Here is a 22,551-nt window from a genome sequence, read left to right on the forward strand (position 1 = left end):
CTTACTATTATGAAAAAGTTACTAGTCATAATGTGAACTCATTCTGTTCATTGGCACAGCAATGTAGTTGACAGGTTAAGTATTAATTCTTAATTTTTTCAGAGTTGATTCCAGCTATTTGAAAACCGTAATTTGATGAAACTTGCCTTGTTCTTTGTCATTGCTCCAACAATTATAGGACACACCATTCCAGACAATGTACCAACTCCATTTGAGATCCCCATTAAGATACTGGCATATCTTGGGGCAATATCTAAGTGGTTAACATTGAATCCTGCAACATAAAAACATGTTTACAAACCACTCCACTGAGAAGATGGTGTGCTGCTTAATTTTTTTTAATTTTTTTTTTTTACTGATTCCTTTTTTTAACTGATAATTTATTTATTTATTTATTTATTTATTTATTTATTTATTTATACTGATATTTGGTATTTACTGATACAAATAAAGATTTTTCCCCCTTCATACGCTGGTCACAGAAAATCTTGCAAGCATATCCTTATTTAGCCCCTGATTTGTTTACTGTGATGAAATAGTGTTGTTAATAAAAAAAATGTTAACTCACCAGATATAGCAAATCCACTGAAACCCACAGCAAGCACTAAGAAGGAAATGGCCACACCTCTGCTATGAGAATATCCAACCACCAAGAGAAGAGTTGCTTCCATTCCAAAACCTAGGGAATGTTTTTTAAAAAGTGTTAAATTTGCTTACTACCCTTCACTATCTATTGAAAGTCTAGACAGGCAGGCAGGCAGATAGATAGATACATTCCTTCTTATTAAGAAATGTGATGATGAAATGCAAAATTACAGTTGGTACATTTTAGGGTTTTAGAGATATGGGACCTTTAGTAACATGTGCCTGCTATGGCACTTCTCACTGGGATGGGAGACACCATATTTATGTATTTATTTATTTTAGTACTTCTGGTTTATTCTTCAATTCCTTTTTAGTTTCATGTTTATACTCAAAAACAGAAAAACAATTAAAATGAATATCTGTCTATATTTCTAAAATTGTAGTTGTTTTTCCATTTCTTGGCTCTACATTTTCTTAGAAATTCACTTTGCTCAAGTGTTGTGGCAAGGAGAGGTGTTGTTTTGTGAAAGATATTTTGTTGCACACTATTACATTTTATCACATCGTATCTTATCGTGTTGTGTATAAATACAACAAAATATATTTTTCATAGCAGTATGTATCTTTCCTATAATACCTGAATAATGGAAATAGACTGACTTTACAAGAAAGGACCTGGCAACTTGCCTCATAATATGCTAAGGTTGCTGCTTGTGAAGGCAGGTAGGCAACACAAAACCTCTTAGCAATGGTGCCCAACAGAGTGGACACTACAACAGAGTGACTCCTAATTTTCCAACCAAACCACAGATCTGAATTTCTAGTGTCAGGCCTTCAATTGACTGTCATAGTAATCCAGAATGTTTGTGCAAAGAGAGTATTTCCTAAGGTTCATTGGAGGCACACTGTATGAACCAAGCCAGGTTGTTCAGTTTAGCTATATAAACCCACAATTTCCTTGCAATAACTATAAGCAAAGGCAGTGCTGTGTGGCTCTTGGACAGGTTTAAATGACTGTTATTTCAGCATTTTACACTATAGAGTGCTTAACATGCGTTTTCATAACATGCAATGGCTTACCTCCACAGTTCATTATTTTCCGAACAGTAGTGGTTGAAAGAATTTGCCTGCTTCTTAGAAAGTCTGCAATTTGTCCTCCAATGGGCACAATGATAGTCATCACTAAATGTGGCACAGCAGACAACATTCCCACCTAAATTTAGAATAAGAAACATTTCTAATCAATTCTACTTACTGGTTATTTTAGAGCAGGGGGAAGAGATCAGCAGCTGAACCATGGATGGGTTTCCTGTAAACTCAGGAAAGCTTTTAAAGAGGTAACATCTTGATAGCACCAGTGTGGGAAGATAGGAATTTGGCTTTGGGGTGTTTGTGAATAAATCTGCAAACAGTCCATAATAATATAACATTCATTTTTGTGTGTAAACAACTTCTTTTAGATAGCTAAATTGCTAAACTGATCCAAGGCCAGCCGAGGTGACACTGATGCAGCTCCCTCAGGTGAAGAAGAGGGTGAAGAACAAAGTTGGATGTGCCATGTTATCTGACCTGCACTGCTAAGTCAGGGTTGGGGAATATTTGCCATGTCGTACCTATACCCTACCTTTCTCTCTAAATTGGATTCAAAGTGCTTTGGAAAGTGTCTGGGGGCCAAAATCCAAAGCCCATTCTTAAAAACTGTGTTAGTTCTTGTCACCATCCTGAGAGGTACTTCAAAGGAAAACAGAAGTATTTCGGGGGTACTATGGGGTTCTGAGGTGCCTGTGGGAGTGAGAGCATTTTTACATGTTTTTGCATGTCTCTGGATCTTTTTCCATGATCTAGATGTGAAAGAAAATGTTTGGGTGGCTTTGGGGTTCATTAAGCATCTCTGCCTATAGACAATAGTCCTCTCCACACAAGAATGTCATCCATCCCTAGTCCTTAAAAGCAAAACAAAATCACCCATTATACAAAATATTTCTGGGGAAGTACCCCAAATGATTGAAAAAAAATGTTCCTTCAGTATGCTGTTTGGTTTGGAGCAGTGTGGGAAACTGAAAAGCTAACTCAGTATGGCTACCAGTGCTGATCAATGTACTGTTAACCTGAAAAAGGCTTTGTGATTTAGGTTGCATCCTCATAGAAGAAATAATCCAGGTTGACACTACTTCAATGGCCATGACTTAATGCTATGGAATTCTGGGAATTGTAGTTTGTTGGGGCAATAGCAATTCCAATAACAAGTACATTTCTACACTGCTTTTCACTGAACTAGCACTCTCCAAATGGTTTAAGCCAATTTCTCCCGACAAGCAGGGTACTCATTTTACCAACCTATGACACGTTACACACCGCCATTTACTATGCACTCCGTGCGTCCTAGGGTTAGGAAGGGTCATGCTAGGGTTAGGAAGGGTCTCACCTTCCTAACCGGCCCTGTTCCTAGGATGCGCGGAGCGCATAGTAAATGGCTGCGCCCATCCACACGGGTGCCGCCATATTTACATCTCGGATGCACAGCGTCCGGACGTGGCACAGCGGAAGTGACGCCGTGAGTGCGCACCTCGCGCCTCGTGGCGCCACTTCCAGGGGCCAAAAAGGAGCGCCATTTCGGCGCTCCTTTTTAGCTGCGCTGGGAAGCCTCGTGGTCTGGCCGCCGGGGCTTCTCGGCATAGCTAATGGCGGCAGCGGCAGACCGCCCGCTTTAGGGTGGTCTGTAACGTGCCTATGAAAGGATGTAAGGCTGAGTGGACCCTGGAGCCTGCCTGGGATTGAACTCACAACCTTGTGGCTGCAGTACTGGCATTTAACCATTGTGACACCAGAGCTCTCTGACAGAGAAGGCTAAATATCTCATAAAACGACAAATCCTAGGATTCCATAACATTGAGCCATGGCGGTTAAAGTGGTGCCAACTTGGATTATTTCTGCAGTATGGATGTAGCCTCAATTATCTGTATAAGTCTTAGAGCCCTGTTGGCACAGTAATTAAATGCTGGTCCTGCAGCCACAACATTGTAAATTTGATCCTGAAGGACTCAGGGATCAATACAGCCTTTCATCCTTTTGTAGGTCAGTAAGGCTCCATTGTCACTGGGAAATTTACCCTGGGTAGAACTGGGTCAATTTCTGTAAGCCAGTACCGAATCTCCCTGGAAAGAAGTTCCAACTACCCTTTAACTTGATGGCTATAATTTTCCCTGCTGAACTTCACATTTGCAGTACCGCTTTAAAATGGAGCCTCCTTTGTTGTCAATCAAATTCACTTCCACTTTCGTCAAAGGTGACATGCCCTACAACCATTGGGCAATGGAATGGGTGCTTTCCCTCCTCCTTTTAAAAAAAACTGGTGGCAGTGTTCGCATATTCTATCAACTTGTCAAATATAAAAACCTCCATGCATGTGGTGTGTGCCTTTGGGTTGTTTCAGGCCCCATTCCCACTGGGCAAAAAAAGCAGCTTATATTGCTGCGATTCTGACTTGGATTTTTTTCCAAGTCGTATTCGAATCTGGTCCCTCGTTCCCATTATGAAAGGGTGCAAACGGACTTGGGTTTTTTTGACCCATGTTCTCATTCTCATTGAAATTTTCTGGCTTGTAATTTGAAGCAGACTTTTTTGCTCTCTGTTCCCATTGCCCTTCTGGAACCTCTTTTTTAAAAGCAGCTGTCAATCAAATGCCTAAGTGCTTGACCTCACAGCCAATCAATCGCTTAGGTGCTTTTCCTCTCTGGGAAAGGGGAAGGAGCCTCTATTCCCCCCAAGTCCCTTTCCCTCCCAGGCCCTCCTGTGTCTTCCCAGAGTCCCTCTGGGAAAAGGGAAAGGAGCCTCTATTCCCTCAAGTCCCTTTCCCTCCCAGGCTCTCCTGTGTCTTCCCAGAATCCCTCTGGGAAAGGGGAAAGGAGCCTCCATCCCCCCAAGTCCCTTTGTCTCCCCCATTGCTCCCTGGGCTGTCTGGGGGGGGGCAATCGAGCAGGCATGTAAAAAAAGGGGGAAATAGTTTAAAATGGTGTTCAATGGCTCTCCTCAAACGTCGATCTATAAATGTGGAGCAGGGAGGAGGTTGTAGGGGGGTGTAATGTGTTTACTGCATTTGGAGGTCAGTGTAGCAATTTGCTATGTTTGGACACCCGACAGAGCGCCTAGGCAATCGAAAACTTAATTTTTAAAAAAAAATTAATTTGTCTACACATGCAATCGCCTTACCCTGCTTCCCAATCCACCAGGGGAAAGGCTATGCGAATGGGAGAAAATAGCGCCGGTAATGCAGGAAAGAGAACAAGTGGGTGACACCTCCAGGCCAGCCCCTTGAGCACTGCTCCTCTTATCCCCAAGTTTCCGAATCAGACCCCCTTGTCGTTCCCATTCATTTGCCCCAAATCAGACTCGGGAGGTGCAGGAAAAACCTCCAAAAAATACAGTCAAATTAATCCGGTTTATCCGCCACTGATTTAGGATTTTCCAGGAAAAATCGATTACATGGGGATAAGATCTGAATTCCAATGAGAACGAAATCGGCGCAATGAGGATCGAATGCGCACTCAAATGGGAACAATGCCCCCATAATTCAAGTCTTGATCCGTGTTATAAGCCAGTGGGAATGGGGCCTCAGATTCCCTTCTCTCTGCATCCTCTTTCTTGCCAATCTTTCTCTCCAATTGCCAGCCCATAATACCATCTCTCTCCTCCCTTTCTCTCTGCATCCTCTTTCTTGCTTTCTCTCTGATTGCCAGTGCATAGTGACATCTCTCTCCGCCTTTTCTCTCTGCATCCTCTTTCTTGTTTTCCCTCTGATTGCCAGTCTGTAATGCCATCTCTCTCCTCCCTTTCTCTCTGCATCCTCTTTCTTGCTTTCCCTCCGATTGTCATCCCGTAATGCCATCTCTCCTTACATACACATATGTAGCAAAAGCATTCACACATTGTATCAATTTGCCAAATTTGATAGGGAGACATATGTAGCACAAGCATTTGCATATTCTGTCACATACACATACACACAAATGATTTTTTAAAAATGCCACTTGCAAAGCGACCAGTGCGAGAGAGGGGGCATGTTCCGCCCACTGCCCACCCTCTGACCTTTAGCCCTTCCCCTAAACTTGACCCAATCATGACTGGGGCCAAGTTCACATTTGCTGGCACCCTGGAAGAAGCAGATTTTCTCAAAAGAAACAGGGGGAAAATGCTTTCAGAAAACCCACTTTGAGGGGGATTTGCCCTAGATGCAGTGTGCAAAATCCCAATCCTGATGTGTAAAAACCAGGAGAACTTCCACTTTTAATCTGGTTTGGGATTTGGGCTAAAAGGTAGTCTGAATGGCCCCAAAAATCAGTACCCATCTTGTTGGCTTACACATTGTAAACCTCTTAGGTTACTGATAAGCAGTATATATATGTACTTGCTGTTATGATTGCCATTGTTTCCTATAAGGCCACCCTTTCCTGGTCCAGTATGATCAGCAGCATTTCTACCACATTCCACATGTTATTGAACCATGACTTGTTCAAGCAGGAAGTAATGCCTATGTCCAAATCCATATGTGTGTGTTTGTGTGTGTATCTTTACATCTGTTTTGCTACCATTCCATTCAAATTAGCCATGCAGATGTTGAGGTGTTTGTAGCCATAAAGAAAGGGGTGAAATTAGTGGTGGATTTTGCAAAGGACATCTGGATGACATGGGTGTCTAAATAAGGAAGGTTTATGCATGAGGTGTGTCAAATAAATGAAGTGGAATTACTGGTCATTTCCTCAAGACACTGGGAATGTAAAATAAAGTGTTGAGGGGGATAACAAAGGGAATATTGGGATCCACCCTGATTGTTCCCTCTAGCTTTTCATTCTCGAGTCATTTGGGAAAGTATTCTATAAACTGCATCTGTGCTCTACAAAACTGTTTCCTGACTATTCTCAGATAAATGAGTAATGTGGTTAATAGCTGGCATGACTATTTCAGTGGAGTCAGTGGCTTCCAAACAAGATGTAATTAATTTCCATTGTTATTTATCTTAGGGCTCAGTTTCAGCACCATGGATAGATCCCTGAACATGAGCCTTCTTTCATAGGCATGCGGGAACATGAGATAGGGCCTTCTCAGTGGCTGCCTCTAGATTTTGCAACCCACATCTTAGGTAGACTAGAGTGCCCCCCTCCTTGCTGTCATTCTAGCGGTAGGCAGAAAACTTTCTTCTTTAGACAAGCTTGTAAAATTGAAGTTTTTTATATTATAATCATATTAATACATCTTGAATCCCAGTCTTGTGGACAACATGGGATATCAATAAAGATAAAAACAAGCAAACAAATAACAGCTGAAGTAACATCCAGATCATATCCAGTGCACCCTCTCATGGAAGCCACTGGTGTTTATGTGTAAAGTGCCACAATTAGCCAACTCCAATTGCCTTATTGTTTAAATACCTTGCTGATTTCAAATCCAAACACCTCTTCAAAGTAAGCTGGCTGACTAATAAGCAGCAGGTAGAAAGTCCAACTTCGACAGAAGTTTGCAACAATTATTGCATAGACGGGCATAGAAGTAAAAAATTTTTTCCATGGAGTCTTGTATTTCTGAAACAAAGGAAACAGTGTTTCATTGGCTTTCATGCATTTTTAAATTACTGATCTCAGGCATTGAGTCAGCAAACAGTTCTGGCTGTGCACACTTGCTCATCTGGATTGTTCCACTTGCATATGTAAGAACAAGTTGAAAGTACATAAGTATTTGGAAAACCAGGATATGGCAGAAGAACACAAAATAGTGGACACATTTATAGGGCACACCATGAAAATAGATTCAAAATCCTGTATTTTCTATTTCACTCATACAAATTATAATTATATTATTAGTTTCAGCACTTTTTAAAGGATTAGACTTCACGTTACTGCCTGTACATCTTATAGTTCACTGAGGAACTTGAGGCTTACAGACATCTTTCCCCCGACCTTTTCAAGATGGAAAAGGATTTAGATAGCACATAGTCCAAAACTTGCTTCTGTACCAACATTTATTTTCAACTCCCTGGAACTGAAGCTCTAATTTCATATATTTTTTTCTGGGTGTCAAGAAACTAAAACATACACAGTGGTACAGTCCTTACTTCCATTGCTCCTAAAAGATTGGCACTCTCTCCAATACTCTCTTCTATATATCTGCGTTCTTCATCTGAAATTGTTGGATGCTTTGCAGGGCTCTCATATGAAACCAAAAGCCAAAACATGTACCAGAAAATGCCAAAGCTCCCTGTCAAATATATAAAGAAAAAAAAATGAATTTACACTCAAATATTCTGAAGAAAGATCACACAAGAAACAAACATTTCACTGGGGTGTTATTTGACATTTTATGTTACCTTTTCTTATAGAGTTCACCTCAAAAGATTACTATCATCCTTATGTACTGTGCCAGCCCAAGAGGCAGAGCAGCAAATGTCACAAGTCAAAGTGCAGACTGCTCAAAACGAAGCAAGTTGCTTTTGCACAGAAGGTCCAGAAGCACTTGTTCCTATCCCTACTAGTAAAAAATACAATAATATCAGAATAAATGGCTAATGCAATGGCACTTTTTGATGACATATGAAATCTGTTACTATAGACCTGAGGCACTATACAATGACCTCACTATGTTCTTAAAGAGGGATTGTCCATGGTGAAATTGGAACAAGTGCTCTAGAATTCTTAGTAGCTAAGGGCTACATGCTGCTGCTGGCACTCCACACGCACACACACCTTCTCATACATGCATGCATGTTCTCCTGATTATGATAACGTCAAGAGAGATCAAATGCTCTTGAGGAGAGGGGGACTAGAGATCCTTTTCTACTCCCATGGGGTGTTAATGTTAACCACACACTCTGGCTCAATTTTTCAGTTTTGGAATAAACAAAGAGGTGGGTGGTGCATTGGCCTCACTGCCCCTGTCATTCTTGCCCTGGTTACACCAGATGGGACCAAGGCAGGAAGCATGACCAAAGGAGGGTCGCCATATCCCACCTCCTCAGATCTAGGCATATAATTTTTCTAATTGTGCAAATTCAGAACATTAATTGATGCATTTTTCTTCTACTATGTTTCAACCATTACACCATTTTTTACAGTTACAACTCATCTGAGAGAACCAATATAGAGTAATATTTAATGTGCTGGACTTGGAACAGGAGGGACAAGTTCCAATATGTACTTTATTATGGAATGTGACCTTGGTCCACCACTTCCTCTTGGCAAACCTACTTTAAAGCCCCCTCCCTTGCTCTCTCTCTACCACCCACACAACTCACCCTCATGTTCCTCTAACCCCCTCCTTTGCCTCACTTCACACCTCCACAATATAATTCTCTCTTTCTTCTTACACTCTACCACTCACACTGATCATTTTCTCTTCCTTGCTGCTTCTTCCCTCACATTGCACTCTCACTGTGCATCCCTCCCCTGTTTCTTTCAGTCACTTGCACGCCTCACTCTCTCTTCTCTTCTACTTCCTCCCTTGTTTCATATGACATCCTTAAAATGTATCCTTGCATCTTGTCACTGCACATCTTATCCTCCCCTTCCTCCTTTCCTTTCTCTTCCCTTTCCTCACTGCTCTCCCTTCCCTTCTACTCCTTCTCTTCCCTCACCTTGAGCCCTTGCAATCCACCTCTACCTTTTTCTTGCACCCTGCCACTCATACCATTCTCTGTCTCTTCTCTCCTACTTCCTGCTTTCTTCCCTTCACAATATAAAGAGAAAGTCATGTTCTAAAACACAGTGAACTATTTTGCCTTCACTCCACTAATTATAAATTAAACATTTTCCCCACCTTGAGAGATTTCACTGTGCTAAAAATATTCATTTCATCAGAGCTGAGTGGTGGCACTCTGTCTGACAGTGTCATACACTTCTGTGCTAATTTGGAGGTTGTGCACCTCTTTTCATAGCAAGGTAGGAACAGAGGTGCTTAACATCTTGTCTCACTGACAGCTTCCAGGCAACACAGTGGAGTTTTAATCACTGTCTTTCAACAGGTGGTATGTGTAAATGAGCAGCATTAATTACTGTAGTGTGAATAACCTAGACTCTATTTTTAAAAAATAGTAAGTTTTTAAAAGGATTTAAAACAAAGCAATGGAACATATTGGTTGCTATCTCTCAAATAACTTATTTTTGATAATTTGATAGGTTAGTTAGACTGATTTGATTGTCAATTTTTAGCTGTGTTTGTTTTAATTGTAAGTTGCCTTGGGGACCAAATCGGGAAGGACAAAATATAAATAGGATTTATCATCATCATCATCATCATTGTCCCCTGACTGGAAATTGCAGCCCAGTGCTGCCTGGTCAATTCCCCATTCCATCCTTCTTTTCAGTTGGTACACAACTATGGCAGCATTCTCCAGGCATTTGAAAACTGCTTTGTGAGAGCAGGGGAGATGTGTAATACCTGAGTGAATATTATGCTCTATATACTACATGTAGAATTATAATCATTGTTGTAGAATGGACAATTATAGTCACTAAAAATAATTCATGTTAAAAAAATGTGATAAAATTACTGCCTGTGCCCCCTAGGTGTGAGGGGCCCTTTAAAATAAAAAGAAAATTGAGTGTTGGGGTGCAGGAAGGTTCAGGGGCCATTGGGGTCTACATGCCATTCACAGACCATGTTTCATCAATCCTAGTCTGTGTGTGTGTGTCTGTGATCCAACCACATTGAAAACAGTGCATCTCCTATTTCAGAACAAGAAACTGCTTGCCCTTCTATGCAAAAGCCAACTAAACTTACTTCATATTCCACTGCCAAGTAAAGGTAGGAGGCTTGTTTGGAAGCTACAAGACAGCTTCTCAGGAATACACCAGTGTCTTCCAGCACCTTATTTGTGTTATTTGTCCTCTTTAATTGATGTGTGTTTTAACTGATATGTTTTAACTGATTTTGTATATTTGTTAATTGATGATGTCCCTGGCCTTGATCCATGGTGAGAGGTTGGTAAGAAATAATGATAACAACAGCAACAACAATGTCTTATGCTTTTATGTTAGTGTCTAATGTTAGTGATGTTGCCTTGTGGAAAGTTGGACAGTTGTGTGCCAATTTGAAGGACTCCATGGCCTGCATCAACTCTGTATATAGAAATAACAGCACCAGGGAGCTGCTTGTCCCCTGCATAATGTGAAAACATGCTCCCCATAGTCCTTTGAAAGGGAGCAAAGCACATAGAGGTGCAAGTTAATTTCACGTGTCTTGTTCCCTGTCATCTGCTTCTAGCCAACATCTTTATAGCCAGTGATAGCTGGTGGGTTTTATGTCAGAGGATAGTGAATCCTAACTTTAGAGGAGCTTTCCAAGGTACTCACACTCATATTTTCAGCAACTTAGATAAAAGTCTGGAATAAAATTCAGCTGATTCACCATACCCTTGACATGCCCACTCCTACTTTATAGCTGAAGTGGAAGAGGAAATAATGCAGTGTGGAGAAAGGGAAGGATTGGTGGATATATGCCTGATCATCCACCTCCTAACATTTATATGAAGTAGCCTGTGGGTGAAGTTCATTATCCAGTTAGTTTTAACTTCCATTACAGCTGGAATAAAATGAGCTCTACTATTTCATGTTTGCTCTGCTGAAAGTAAAGAGGCATCAACACTTGTAAATTGATTAGTGAGAGAGGGGATGTTACTGTGTCATTGTATTTAAGGGACTTGAGCATACAAACAAAAATGCACTTGGTCCATGTTTGCAAAAGGCCAGTTCCACTTGGGAAAGCGTGAAATGGCTGATGCAAGAGCAGACCTCAGATCACACGCACTTTTCTCTTCACCTGGTGAGTTTTCCCATTGAGGGGCGAGAATGCACAAATGGAATATAAGATCTGCTCTTCCCAGCTTCTGGAAAACCACTTTCCTAAGAGAATCTGAGCTGCACTGAAGTAGTTTTAAGACAGATATGTACGCACGCCCATCCCTTTTGTTTCATCTCACTGTTTCTTTCTTTTGTCTGTCTATCAAGCCTTCTTGCTTCCTTCCTATCTGTAGATGTTACTTCCTCCTTTTCCCAAAAATTACTAAGTCCTTTTCCTGGGAAAGGAACATCCATGAGGCTCCTGCCTCAGGATGGATATTACTCAGCTTCTACACATGAGAGCCAATATTAGGGACTCTTATACTGAAGTTTAGGAAATCTCCTTTTGTCTATCTTCTTTCTGTCCCAAGATGGATTTGCTGGAACAATAAATGTATATCTTTCTTTCTTTCTTTCTTTCTTTCTTTCTTTCTTTCTTTCTTTCTTTCTTTTACCTGAGAAGGGCATCCTGAGTACTTTCTCCTGTTTCTACCACAAGCTCATATTGGTTGGCATCACTACACTGTGCTTGATATAGGCCTGTTACAGACTGCCTAAAAGTGATGGTCTGTCGCCGCCGGTTGCTGCATCTGGGAACTGCAGCGGCCAAACCACGCGGTTCCCGGACGCAGCAAGAAAGAAGCGCCGAAATGGCACTTCTTTCTGTGCCCGGAAGTGGTGCCGCGAGGTGCTAGTCGCGCACTCGTGGCATCAGTTCTGCCACGTGATGTCCGGACGCTACGCGTCCGCGACATCAAAATGGCAGACCCTGTGTGGACAGGCGCCGCCATTTTGTACGGACTCGGTCCGTACTAGGGTTGGGGGCATCCGGAAGGGACGCCCCTTCTCAACCCTAATACACCCCTTCCTAACCCTAGCATGCCCCTTCGGCGCGTCTGTAATGCACCATAGATACCAAATATACACCCTTAATGTTATTCCAGTCCTCCACGTCTAGAAGCATCTTGCATATATGCCTATTTGTCATGCATATATTGTGAAAGAGCAATTTCGTGTCACCTATCCCAGGTTGCCTGCACCTGCCAAAATGCAGCATCAGGCCCCATTCATTGTCTGTTTAAGTATGTGGTCCATCCTTATTATACTCAGACCACCTCAACATAAAATTTGTGCAACAGGAAAGAAATCAAATGCACGGTTGTTGATTTTTTTTTTATCATTGCACTTGCATGTCACCTCTGCTGAATTTTTGCCTGTTTGCAGGAGAACTGCCAGTGGGGGAAAGTGGCAACATCTGTGGAATTTTCTATAGACTCTCCACAGAACACATGAAAAGGACATTAGAGAAAGGTTCCCTTCCCACTCTCTATGCAGTCATTTACTGAGACCTACTGCTCACTATAATTAAATTCATTTTAATAAAGATTTATTCTAAAAATCTAGTTTGTGGACTTCTGTCCAGCTTGTCCTGATGTACACCAAGGAAAGTGCAATTTGACTGAGTCATAAACCTAATTTAGATCTAATTTGGCAGTCTGAACAATTTTGCTCTTCTGGAAATGATAATGTGTCTTCCTGTGACCTATATTTCTTCTGCTGAAAACTCATTTTGGATGTTATTCGCCTCCAAATTCCTTCAGACCTGTTTCTCCTACTTGTTATCCACTGGTGTTTTGTTCCAGGAACCCCTGTGGCTAACAAAATACGTGGATGCTCAAGTCCCTTAAATACAATGACACAGTAAAATGCTGCCCCTTATATAAAATGGAAAATCAAAGTTTGCTATTTTGAATTTATACCTTTTTTTTAAAATGTTCAAGCTGTGGATGCTTTGACCCATGGATAAAAAAATCTGTGGATAAGGAGGGCTGACTGTATTTTCAATATATCTGCATATACTGATCAAGATTCCACATAATGCTTGTGTAAATCTACATTCACATAGTTGCACAGGAATTGCACTACACCTCCCTTCTGAATCCTGACACTTATATAGCCAATATATCCATTTATATATCTGCCAATATGCCTACTTCTTTTCTCATAGTGCACCGAGGAATGCAGAATTTCTCTTATTGCAATTCCAGTGAATACATCTGTACAATTAAAACACTAACAAATAGTTGTGCATCATTTGGTATGACTAGAATCTTGTTTGTTAGTATACCCATTCAGTGAATAGCTGAATGGTGATCCAAAAGGTAGGTAAATCTAGTTCATTGAATGTCTCTAATCTAATCACGACTGTCAGTAAGGTGTAGGTTACATTTGTGGAACTCTACTTTTACATTATTGTAGTCACATGCTCTCAGCTTCAGGGGAAGATAATGGCAAACCTCTTCTGAACAAATGTTGCCAAGAAAACCCCATAACAGGTTCACCTTAAGGTCACATAAGTTGGAAATGACTTGAAGACATTCAGCTACAATAAAACTGAATACGCACATAGCTCAATTACCAAAAAAAAAAAAAAAAAGTATGAGTGCATGCGTAAGAGATAAACATCCTTGTTCTTTAGAGTCCAAAGCTATTAAGAGCATCAAAATATAAGACAAAACATGTTGGATCATACCAAAGACTCACCTAGCATAGCGTTATGGTCTAAAGCCAATGCAGCCCTAGTGTTCCTTCTCCTTCATCCTCCAGCCCACAAAACAATCAGAAAATTACTCTTGGAGAATTTACCAACTATCTTGAACAGATTTCTATGGGTGGGGCTGCAGCTGAAAGGAGAGTTTGCCTGCTCTTTTTTCCATTAAATTCTGCTGTTCCACCAGTTGGAACCCAGCATTAGATATTGCCCTATGTACACACAGTGACCAAGTAAACCTCTATTGGAAGCTCAAAGCACAATATGAATATGATATTGAATAATATATTGAGCTTTATGTATGTTGAGCTATGTAAAGGGCTCAAATTTCACTTAATTTACATTACCCTTAACATATTGGGCCAATTATATACTGATGGCATTAGTCTTCCAATAAGGAACAAGAGTCCAGTTGTGGATGGGATGGTCTTGAATGGTCTCTATGGCTAAAAGGGACATTCTACCAATACTGTTTGATTCAATGACTTTGGCTTTATCTGGTATTTAAAAATCACCAGCAGCTTCTTATATCCTCCAAGACTATGTCTTGTAGTTCACTCTCTGTGTGAATCTATTCCAGAGCAGTACTTCTGAAGCTATATGATGTAGGGGACCAGTAATTAATTTTTTCCAGCATGCCAGATACCAGCATCATATTTGTGCCAGTTGGCTACATTTTCTTTCTTTTCTGGAAACTCTCCGGGGACCATCACTTTGTACCAATGCTGTAGAGCATTCAGAAGCAAGTGCTGTTACAGAAACTGGCTGCCTCTTTTAGTTGTTTTCCCTACTGAAGAAAATCAGGGGACACCTTGGAATAGTATGGAAAGTGATGCTGAGGGATGCTGAAAGTTGCCTTTGTCACATTCTGCTGACCAGGAGAGCATTTAGTTTGAGAAATAATGAGATTAGCCTGAACCTAACTGATTAGAACTACTAACAATAGTTAATCCCAGCAAGAACAGATCCATTAAATCAGTAGGGTTTGTCTCTGTGTTGACTCACCAATTTAACAATGCATCCATATGGATCTATTCTAGTTACCAACCAATAGGGTTCCATGGAAACTCATTGGACTGAATTTATGGTTTTTAACGCTTCCACACTTAACTCCATAACAACTCTGTAAGTCAGATATAGTGGAGAGATAGTGACTTGTTTAATATCTGAAAGACATATTGTAGTGATAACCTTCTTAGCTTGACCAAAAGGCATGAAATTCATCTGGTGGCAGGTCACATTCTCTGACCCTCAAAGGAAGGCAAAGGAAAATCACTTCTGAACAAATCTTACCAAGAAACCCCTGTGATTGGTTTACCTTATGGTCTCCATAAATTGTAAATGATTTGAAGGCACACAACAACATGTTTTCAAAGCCTACTGGCTTGTTTATCAGGCAAAGATGATTTTTTAAAGCATGCTGGGGAAGTAAGTGATGATTAAAGTCATGTTATCTACATCTTGTTTTGAAGTGGTGTAGAGGAACAGTCTGTGCATACAAAACAGTTAGACCACACACCTTGATGTGCATAATAGGTTAAGAGACAAAGGTAGTAGAATCACACAGTTGGAAAAGACCACAAGGGCCATCCAGTCCAACCCCCTGCCATGCAGTCAAAGAAAGGCAATCAAGTTTTCTTTCTCCATTTGATATTACAAAGCATGCATCCTCTTCCAAGAATAAGCTTTCCCTCTATCAACTGATTGTTGACCGATTCAAGATTACCCACAGGAGATAATAAATCCAGAGACCCTTTCACCTAGCATAATTATAACACTATGATTCCATGTTAATCCAATGAAATCTTGGAATCTGAAAGTTTTTAGGGAACATTTAGAATGATCTGCCAGAGATCCCAGTCCCAGGATTCCACAAAATGCAGCCATGATGGTAAAAGTGTAATCAATGTGTTATGAATGTATATTGTAAAGGGGACTTAGATTTGCCTAATCAAAATTCAGTATCTTCTGAATTATACTCATAATGTGTTTTTAGTGGTTATAATCTCCCTGGATGAATAGCAGTATTCTCTAAACATCAGATAAAGTTATAGTTATGAAAATATGAACCAAGATAATAAAACATCATACCATACACATAGAACACAGAAGGCCATCCAGTATATTGCACTAAAATCCCAGCCAATGGCATGGCAATTACAGCACCTGCATAGGAACCTGGGGGAAAAGGGAGAAATGAATCATGGGAAATACTGGCTGAGATGACACCACCATACAAAGTCAGTTTCAGTCCATTGTTCAGAGTGTGCAGGTTTAAGTATGAAGACATTGATGATTTTGCAGACTTCTGAACATTTTCCCCATTTATGTTAATCTCAAAGGTTTTTTATTTATTAAGTTTCAACTTGTTTGAAAACTATTTTATATTATTTCTATAATCTATATGGTGTATGTTTCAATTTAAGGCAGTTAAAGATTTTATTATTTGACGTGCTATAGATGGATAGATAGATAGATAGATAGATGGATAGATAGATAGATAGATAGATAGATAGATAGATAGATAGATGTGTGGATACACATTTTCCCAGCAATTTTCTAGACAAAATGGTCAAAATGGTCAAAGATAGAGTATTTAGATGATGACATTTTTTTTAACTGACTAAAATTACCACACCATAAGGGGACAGAACCTTATCCCACAATTTAGGAAGAAACATGTCAAATTCTAGTAACCATCTAAAAGCTCAACCCTCGAAAACATTGCCTTCAGATATTCGATTTAAATATACATTTTGGCCAGTGGAACTGTAACCTAGTACAGTGGACCCTCCACATTTGCTGGAGTTAGGGGTGAAAGAACCCCATGAATGTGGAAAACTGCAAATAAAAAAACATTATTCTTTTTACCTAAGAAAACACCTCTCCAGGAATCTTCAAATCCTCCAGTGCAACTCTATGGTCAGTCTGCCAGAATTCGACCATAGAATCATGCTGTAGAATTCACAAATGCCTAGGGAAGTGTTTTTTTCTAGGAATCTCTAGGTCCTCCTATGCAACTCTGTGGTCAACATCCCAAAGAATTTGTTTGGAGGGTAATGATTCCTAGAGTGAATATATTAATCAAAACTGCAAATAATCAAACTTGGAAAAGTCAAAGCTGCAAATGTGGAGAGCTGACTGTACATGGATACTGTGGAAATACTTAAATCATTACTTCACCACCACCACAATATTTAATTGGGTAGAAATGCACTTGTGTGAATAAAAAAACCCCATCACTCAGGGAATTATTTCTCAAGTTTTCCATTTTTGTTCACAGAGTGAACAAAGTTCAAGGCTGCTGTTCTACACTCAGTGTTTAGAATAGTTCAGTTCTAAAACAGTGGAAAACAAATCCCACTCCAGTCAATATGTGTTAAAGTTGTTGATGAACTGCAGGGAAAAGAGGGCTGTTTCTCTCAGTAAATGCTAGAGGAAGCAGAAAAATAAAACAGTTAAGATATTACTTACCACAGAAAGATGTAGTTGCCAGTCTACTTCTCTCCAAAGGTGGCGCCCATTTGCTCCATATTCCATGGCAAGCTGGATATGTTACACCCTGTGGAGTAGGTTACTTAGTTTATACTTCCTACAGCTAATGCAAAATGAAATAATATCAGGAATAATGAATTATATGACATGCTGCATGAAATTTGGGAGCATTCATAAGAATAGTCCTGTTCATGACAATAACAATAATCTGTTCATATGAATAACCCTATTCAGCTCTTCCAGCTACCTCACCAATGTAGATCTGCTCACATGGAAAGCAATGGTCAGAAGCAGATAGTCTCCCCCATGTGTGGAGGCTCTCCATATGATTCTGAATGCTGAAAATTCAACATATTTTGGGCTGCCCCAAGAAGGTAGTGATAGGAGGGGTGGAGACAGAGACCCTCTACAATTCTAGCAAAGCATGGAGATGTCAAAAAATAAGTCCTTTCCCCACTTTCCTACCAAATCTCAAAATGCCCACAACTGTAGGTGGTACAGAGATATCATCAGTAGAAGGGAGCATGCAAGTGCTATTTGTGACCAGAGATTAATGATGTTGATGAAGGTTTCCTTGAGGGATCACAAAAACAAGCAAATATTCCTTTCCTTCGAATGGTTGCTGTGGTGCAAAGCAAGCCTACCCCAGTGGTTGTTTGTCAAGCTATCTTTCCTTTCCAAGAGATTATGCTGATTTGTTTTATTCTTTTAAATTCATTATTATTCCTACTTTGTTCCCTCATAGAACTCAGAGGGTTAATAGATTGTATGCAGTTGTTCGGGCTGTCTGATCCTTTTATTGTCTTATTCTGTGAAGTGCCAGGTACATTAATGGTGAGTTATTATTACTATTACTATTACAACTATTACACAGGGTTTTCCCAGTCAGACACTGACCAGACACTGATCTACTTATGTTCAACAAGGTGGTTGCACCAGTTATGCCCAGAAAAATAATTTATATGTACACACACAGAGAGGACCTATTCACACTATCAAATTATCATGAAATATTTGCCATGGCAACTTTCTATGGAATCCTGGAATATGGGGTCTAGGGAGAGGTATTTAGAATCCTCAGCCAGAGTGAGCTCTAGTGCCTCATCAAACTAGAATCCCCCTCCCTAGGACCCGATAGGAAGTTGCCATAAAAGTTAAGCTGAAATATAGCAGTATAACAGGGTAGCATGAACAGGACCCACACACGTACACATAAACAGGTTGTTCAGGTGTGTGCAAGTGCTCCAGTGACTTATTTCATTTCCAGTGGAGAGGATTGCAAATACAAACATGGCAAAACACATAATGACTTGGCCTGGGAACATTCCCCAGCATCTGATTACCATTTTTTCTAAACATTCTTGTTATACAGGAACTACACAGCTTTGGAAAATAGCTTGACTTTAGGATCTTTGGAAGAATAACCATGTTGTTTCAAACTCCTTAAATAATTACCACAACAAGGGTTTTTCTTTTCCAAGATGCCCCTGGAAGATACTTTTTTTCTCTTTCTGTTCATTTCCTCATAGCACTCTGCCACAGTAACAACGCCAATAAAAACAACCAAAACCCAGCTCTGAAGTTCTTCTACTGTCCCTGTTACTTTGTCAGAACTTTCCATGCACCTATCCTGAGATATATCTATATTGAAAAATTAATTTGGTTTGACACCACTTTATCGGCAATGACTCAATGCTATGGAATTCTGGGATTTGTAGTTTTTTGAGGTATTCAGCTTTATCTGTCAGAACATTCTGCTGCCAGAAGAAACTACAAACCCCAAGATTCCATAGGATGGAGCCATGATGGTTAAAACAGTGTCAAACTGCACTAATTCTACAGTGTGGCAGCAACTCTGGTGGGGGGGGGGGGGCGCATGGGAGAATAAAACAAACATTATCTTGTTTCCTAAGCAGACTTTTCATAGCCTTAGAATGGATTTCCAATATATTCGCATGCAGCTATGATGCATGCTTCTCCAGGAAGTCCCTGAAAATCATTTATGAGGAATAAAGGTATCACTAAAGTAGATGCTGAAACAGAGAAACATTGTCATGTCAAAGGGTGTAATAGGGAGCAAGCCCTTTCTTCTGTTCAAGTTGATAGTGCTGAAGAGTTTGTATTTCTTTCCCATACCTCAACAAGACCTTGCAAGATCCTAACAAAGATGACACATCCATAATGCACTCGAGCTGCAGATGGGATTAGCATATTGAGCGTGGATGTCAGCAGTATAGCTGCACCAAACACCCTGCAAGAGAAAAGAAAAATAACAGATACAGTCTTGCTCAAAACTATGTTTGCCTTCTAAACCAGATAGTACCATTTAATAGTGTTGCTGGAAATGTTACTATTTGGATTACAACCTGCAGAATCTTCCAGCCAGAACAGCTAGTAGCCATGGTGACAGAGAGGTTTTGGGGAGATTTCTGAGAGCTGTAGTCCAAAATAGTAACTTTTCCAGGCTGTGATTCTAAAATAGAGATGAGCTGTCATTTTATAATTTGATGCAATATATAGATAATCTAATGCCCATATGTTCAATTAGTTCGAAAAAGAGTGGGAGAGAACTGTCATATCACAAAGTGATGTAGAATGTTATTTTAAATCCACTCCAGACACACAAACTCCATCTCTATATGGAAACAAACATCTTCACTTTAAAAACTTTTGGGAGTCCACAATTCCCTGACTGGCAAGAAGCTGAGGAACCATGCTCCAGGGTGTAATAATTTTCCTTTGGAAGAATACACATTGGTAGCTATGTCATGTTTATTTGCAATGCAATCTAATACTTCGCTACTGGGAAGATCCGGAATGTATCAGCGCTTATTCTCTGCGAGTGTGTTTAGGACTTACAATTATACAAGCACTGTGTATTGGAAACAAACAGATCCCTAAAACCAGAGCTGCATAGGCTAGCCACGGCAATAGTTCCTGTACAGCCCAATAGTCTGTCTTTGGACAACTCATACTTTTCTCCAAAATTTGAAACACAAGGCTTCTTTCTTATGTGGACACTCCTCCCCATCTCACATGTAGCACTCATCTCAGATGTTACTCTGCAAATAGATTCCTTATTGAGGAAAATATCCATAAACAGTACAACTGAGTCCCACTCCTAAAATATCAGTCCACCATCTTTTATGACTCCTTAAATTTAACAAAATACATTACCACTGGGCAATGTATTTAATCACTTGATATATCATAACTTCATGAGACTCATAACTTGAGAATCTGTAACTGACTATGAGAACTGTTCCAATTAAAGTGTACAGTGGTCAACCTAAACATAGAATCATGAATGTGGAAAAACTGCAATTAAAAAACACCATTCTTTTTACCTGAGAGAAAACCTCTCTAGGTATCTCCAGGTTCTCCAGTGCAACTCTATGGTTAATATCTGCCAGACGTTCTCTGCAGATCTTCTTTGGAGGTCTTTAAACAGAGGCTGGATGTTCATCTGTCAGGGGTTGCTTTGCTTGTGAGTTCCTGCATGACAGTGGTTGGACTGGATGGCCTTTGTGGTCTGTTCCAACACTGATTCTATGATTCTATAAGCTGATTATAGAATTATGCTGGAGATGCCTAGAGAAGTGCTTTATCTAGAAAGTTCAAGGTTTTCCAGCAAAACTTTATGATCAATTTCTGGCAGAGTTGTGCTGGAAGACCTAGAGATTCCTAGAGAGAATATATTAATCAAAATCACAGATAATCAGATCCGCAAAAGGCAAAACCACAAATGTGGAGGGGCAAGTGTATTGTATTTGCCTTCACATCCAGTGATAGAGGGAAAAAAGTTCTATGACATTTGATCCAATTCACAGTGAAAATGCATGAGTTGGGTAATCCTATATCAGTTTATACTTATCTAAGTACTGAACTAAACAACTTCTCCTAGCCTGCCCCCCCCCCCCCCCCGCCCAAACATATGGAAACATCATTGAACCATGTTCTGATTGTCAATAGAATGACCTTCCCTCTCCCCATGCAGGTAATATCCAGTAAGTGGGTTGAGGAGATAAGTTACTATCATGACAATAGTGTCAAAATTATGATTAAACACTGATTACGAATACAATACAGTTACCTAACCATAACTATTTTGTATTCACAGTCACTGCTTAGTCATGATTTTGACATTACTGCCACACTATTGTCACAACTCACCTCCCAAACTACTTTACCAGGCATCAACTGCATAGGGAGAAGGAGAGTCATTCTGCGGATGACCAGAGCATGGTTGAATTATATTTCTGTCAAGTTTTGGAGGGCTGGGCCAGGATAAGTTATTTAATTAAGTATATAGTTAAGTATAAACTGATACAGAATTTTAGTCAAATATATTAAACCTGGCCCTAAATGGTGCCTAATATTGATTACAGAAAGATCTATGTCCAAAACCAATTTCCTAGTGAGAACTCAAACTTTCTTGTATATGACCTTAAACAGGTCATCTCCCTTGCTCAGGTGCTGCTAAAAATAAATGAGAAACAAGGAAAAGATGTCGCTGAAACAATAGCTGGGGGTTGGTCATTAACAAAACAGTCACCACTATTTTGAACAAACATAAATGTTGTTTACCAATAGTTAGGAACAAGACTGGAAATAAGGGGATATTATAAAGCATGGTGCTTGTTTCCAAAACATGGTCTCCTTGCATCTGTTTATAGATGAAAGGAGAGAGAAAGTCTTGAGCTGAAAATAGGATTGATTTTGTTTGAAAAGACAGACAAATGACTTAAGGCAGCTGCACAGGAAAAGGTCACTTGGTCCACAGAGGATGTTCTACTGACATGTGCCTTCACTCTCCTGTTATTAATACATCCCTTCAAGCCTCTTTCTGTATAAACAGTCTCTCCCTCTCTCCTGTATGACACAATGCATGTACAGTACTTACATTTCACAGCTTTTCCTGCATTCTTTTCCTCTCCTTTGATTAACAATCTTGGCTTTAATTCAGTGTTTACTTTAACACATAGGTTGTATTTCCTGGACAATGAACTATGGCAAAAGTATGAATGGTTCATTTCCTGGTATTTTATTTTTTAATCAGTTCACCATTTGCCAAGGTTATCCAGAAAGTTTCATGGC

At 40.0% G+C, this 22,551-nt stretch overlaps 1 protein-coding gene across 1 annotated transcript in view; it reads right to left on the reverse strand.

Annotated features, from left to right (window-relative positions):
• SLC17A6 (solute carrier family 17 member 6) overlaps positions 1 to 22,551 on the reverse strand; it is a 77,920-nt gene that overhangs the window by 3,480 nt on the left and 51,889 nt on the right. The window contains exons 4-11 of the mRNA XM_042444920.1: positions 19,591 to 19,705; positions 17,434 to 17,521; positions 16,051 to 16,137; positions 7,691 to 7,833; positions 7,011 to 7,160; positions 1,666 to 1,798; positions 569 to 679; positions 147 to 274 (exon numbers count right to left, since the gene is read on the reverse strand). Coding sequence (XP_042300854.1) covers positions 147 to 274; positions 569 to 679; positions 1,666 to 1,798; positions 7,011 to 7,160; positions 7,691 to 7,833; positions 16,051 to 16,137; positions 17,434 to 17,521; positions 19,591 to 19,705 — 955 coding nt within the window. The remainder of the gene's footprint in view (positions 1 to 146; positions 275 to 568; positions 680 to 1,665; positions 1,799 to 7,010; positions 7,161 to 7,690; positions 7,834 to 16,050; positions 16,138 to 17,433; positions 17,522 to 19,590; positions 19,706 to 22,551) is intronic.

The sequence above is a fragment of the Sceloporus undulatus genome, chromosome 1 (assembly GCF_019175285.1).
Source record: "Sceloporus undulatus isolate JIND9_A2432 ecotype Alabama chromosome 1, SceUnd_v1.1, whole genome shotgun sequence".
NCBI lineage: Eukaryota > Metazoa > Chordata > Lepidosauria > Squamata > Phrynosomatidae > Sceloporus > Sceloporus undulatus.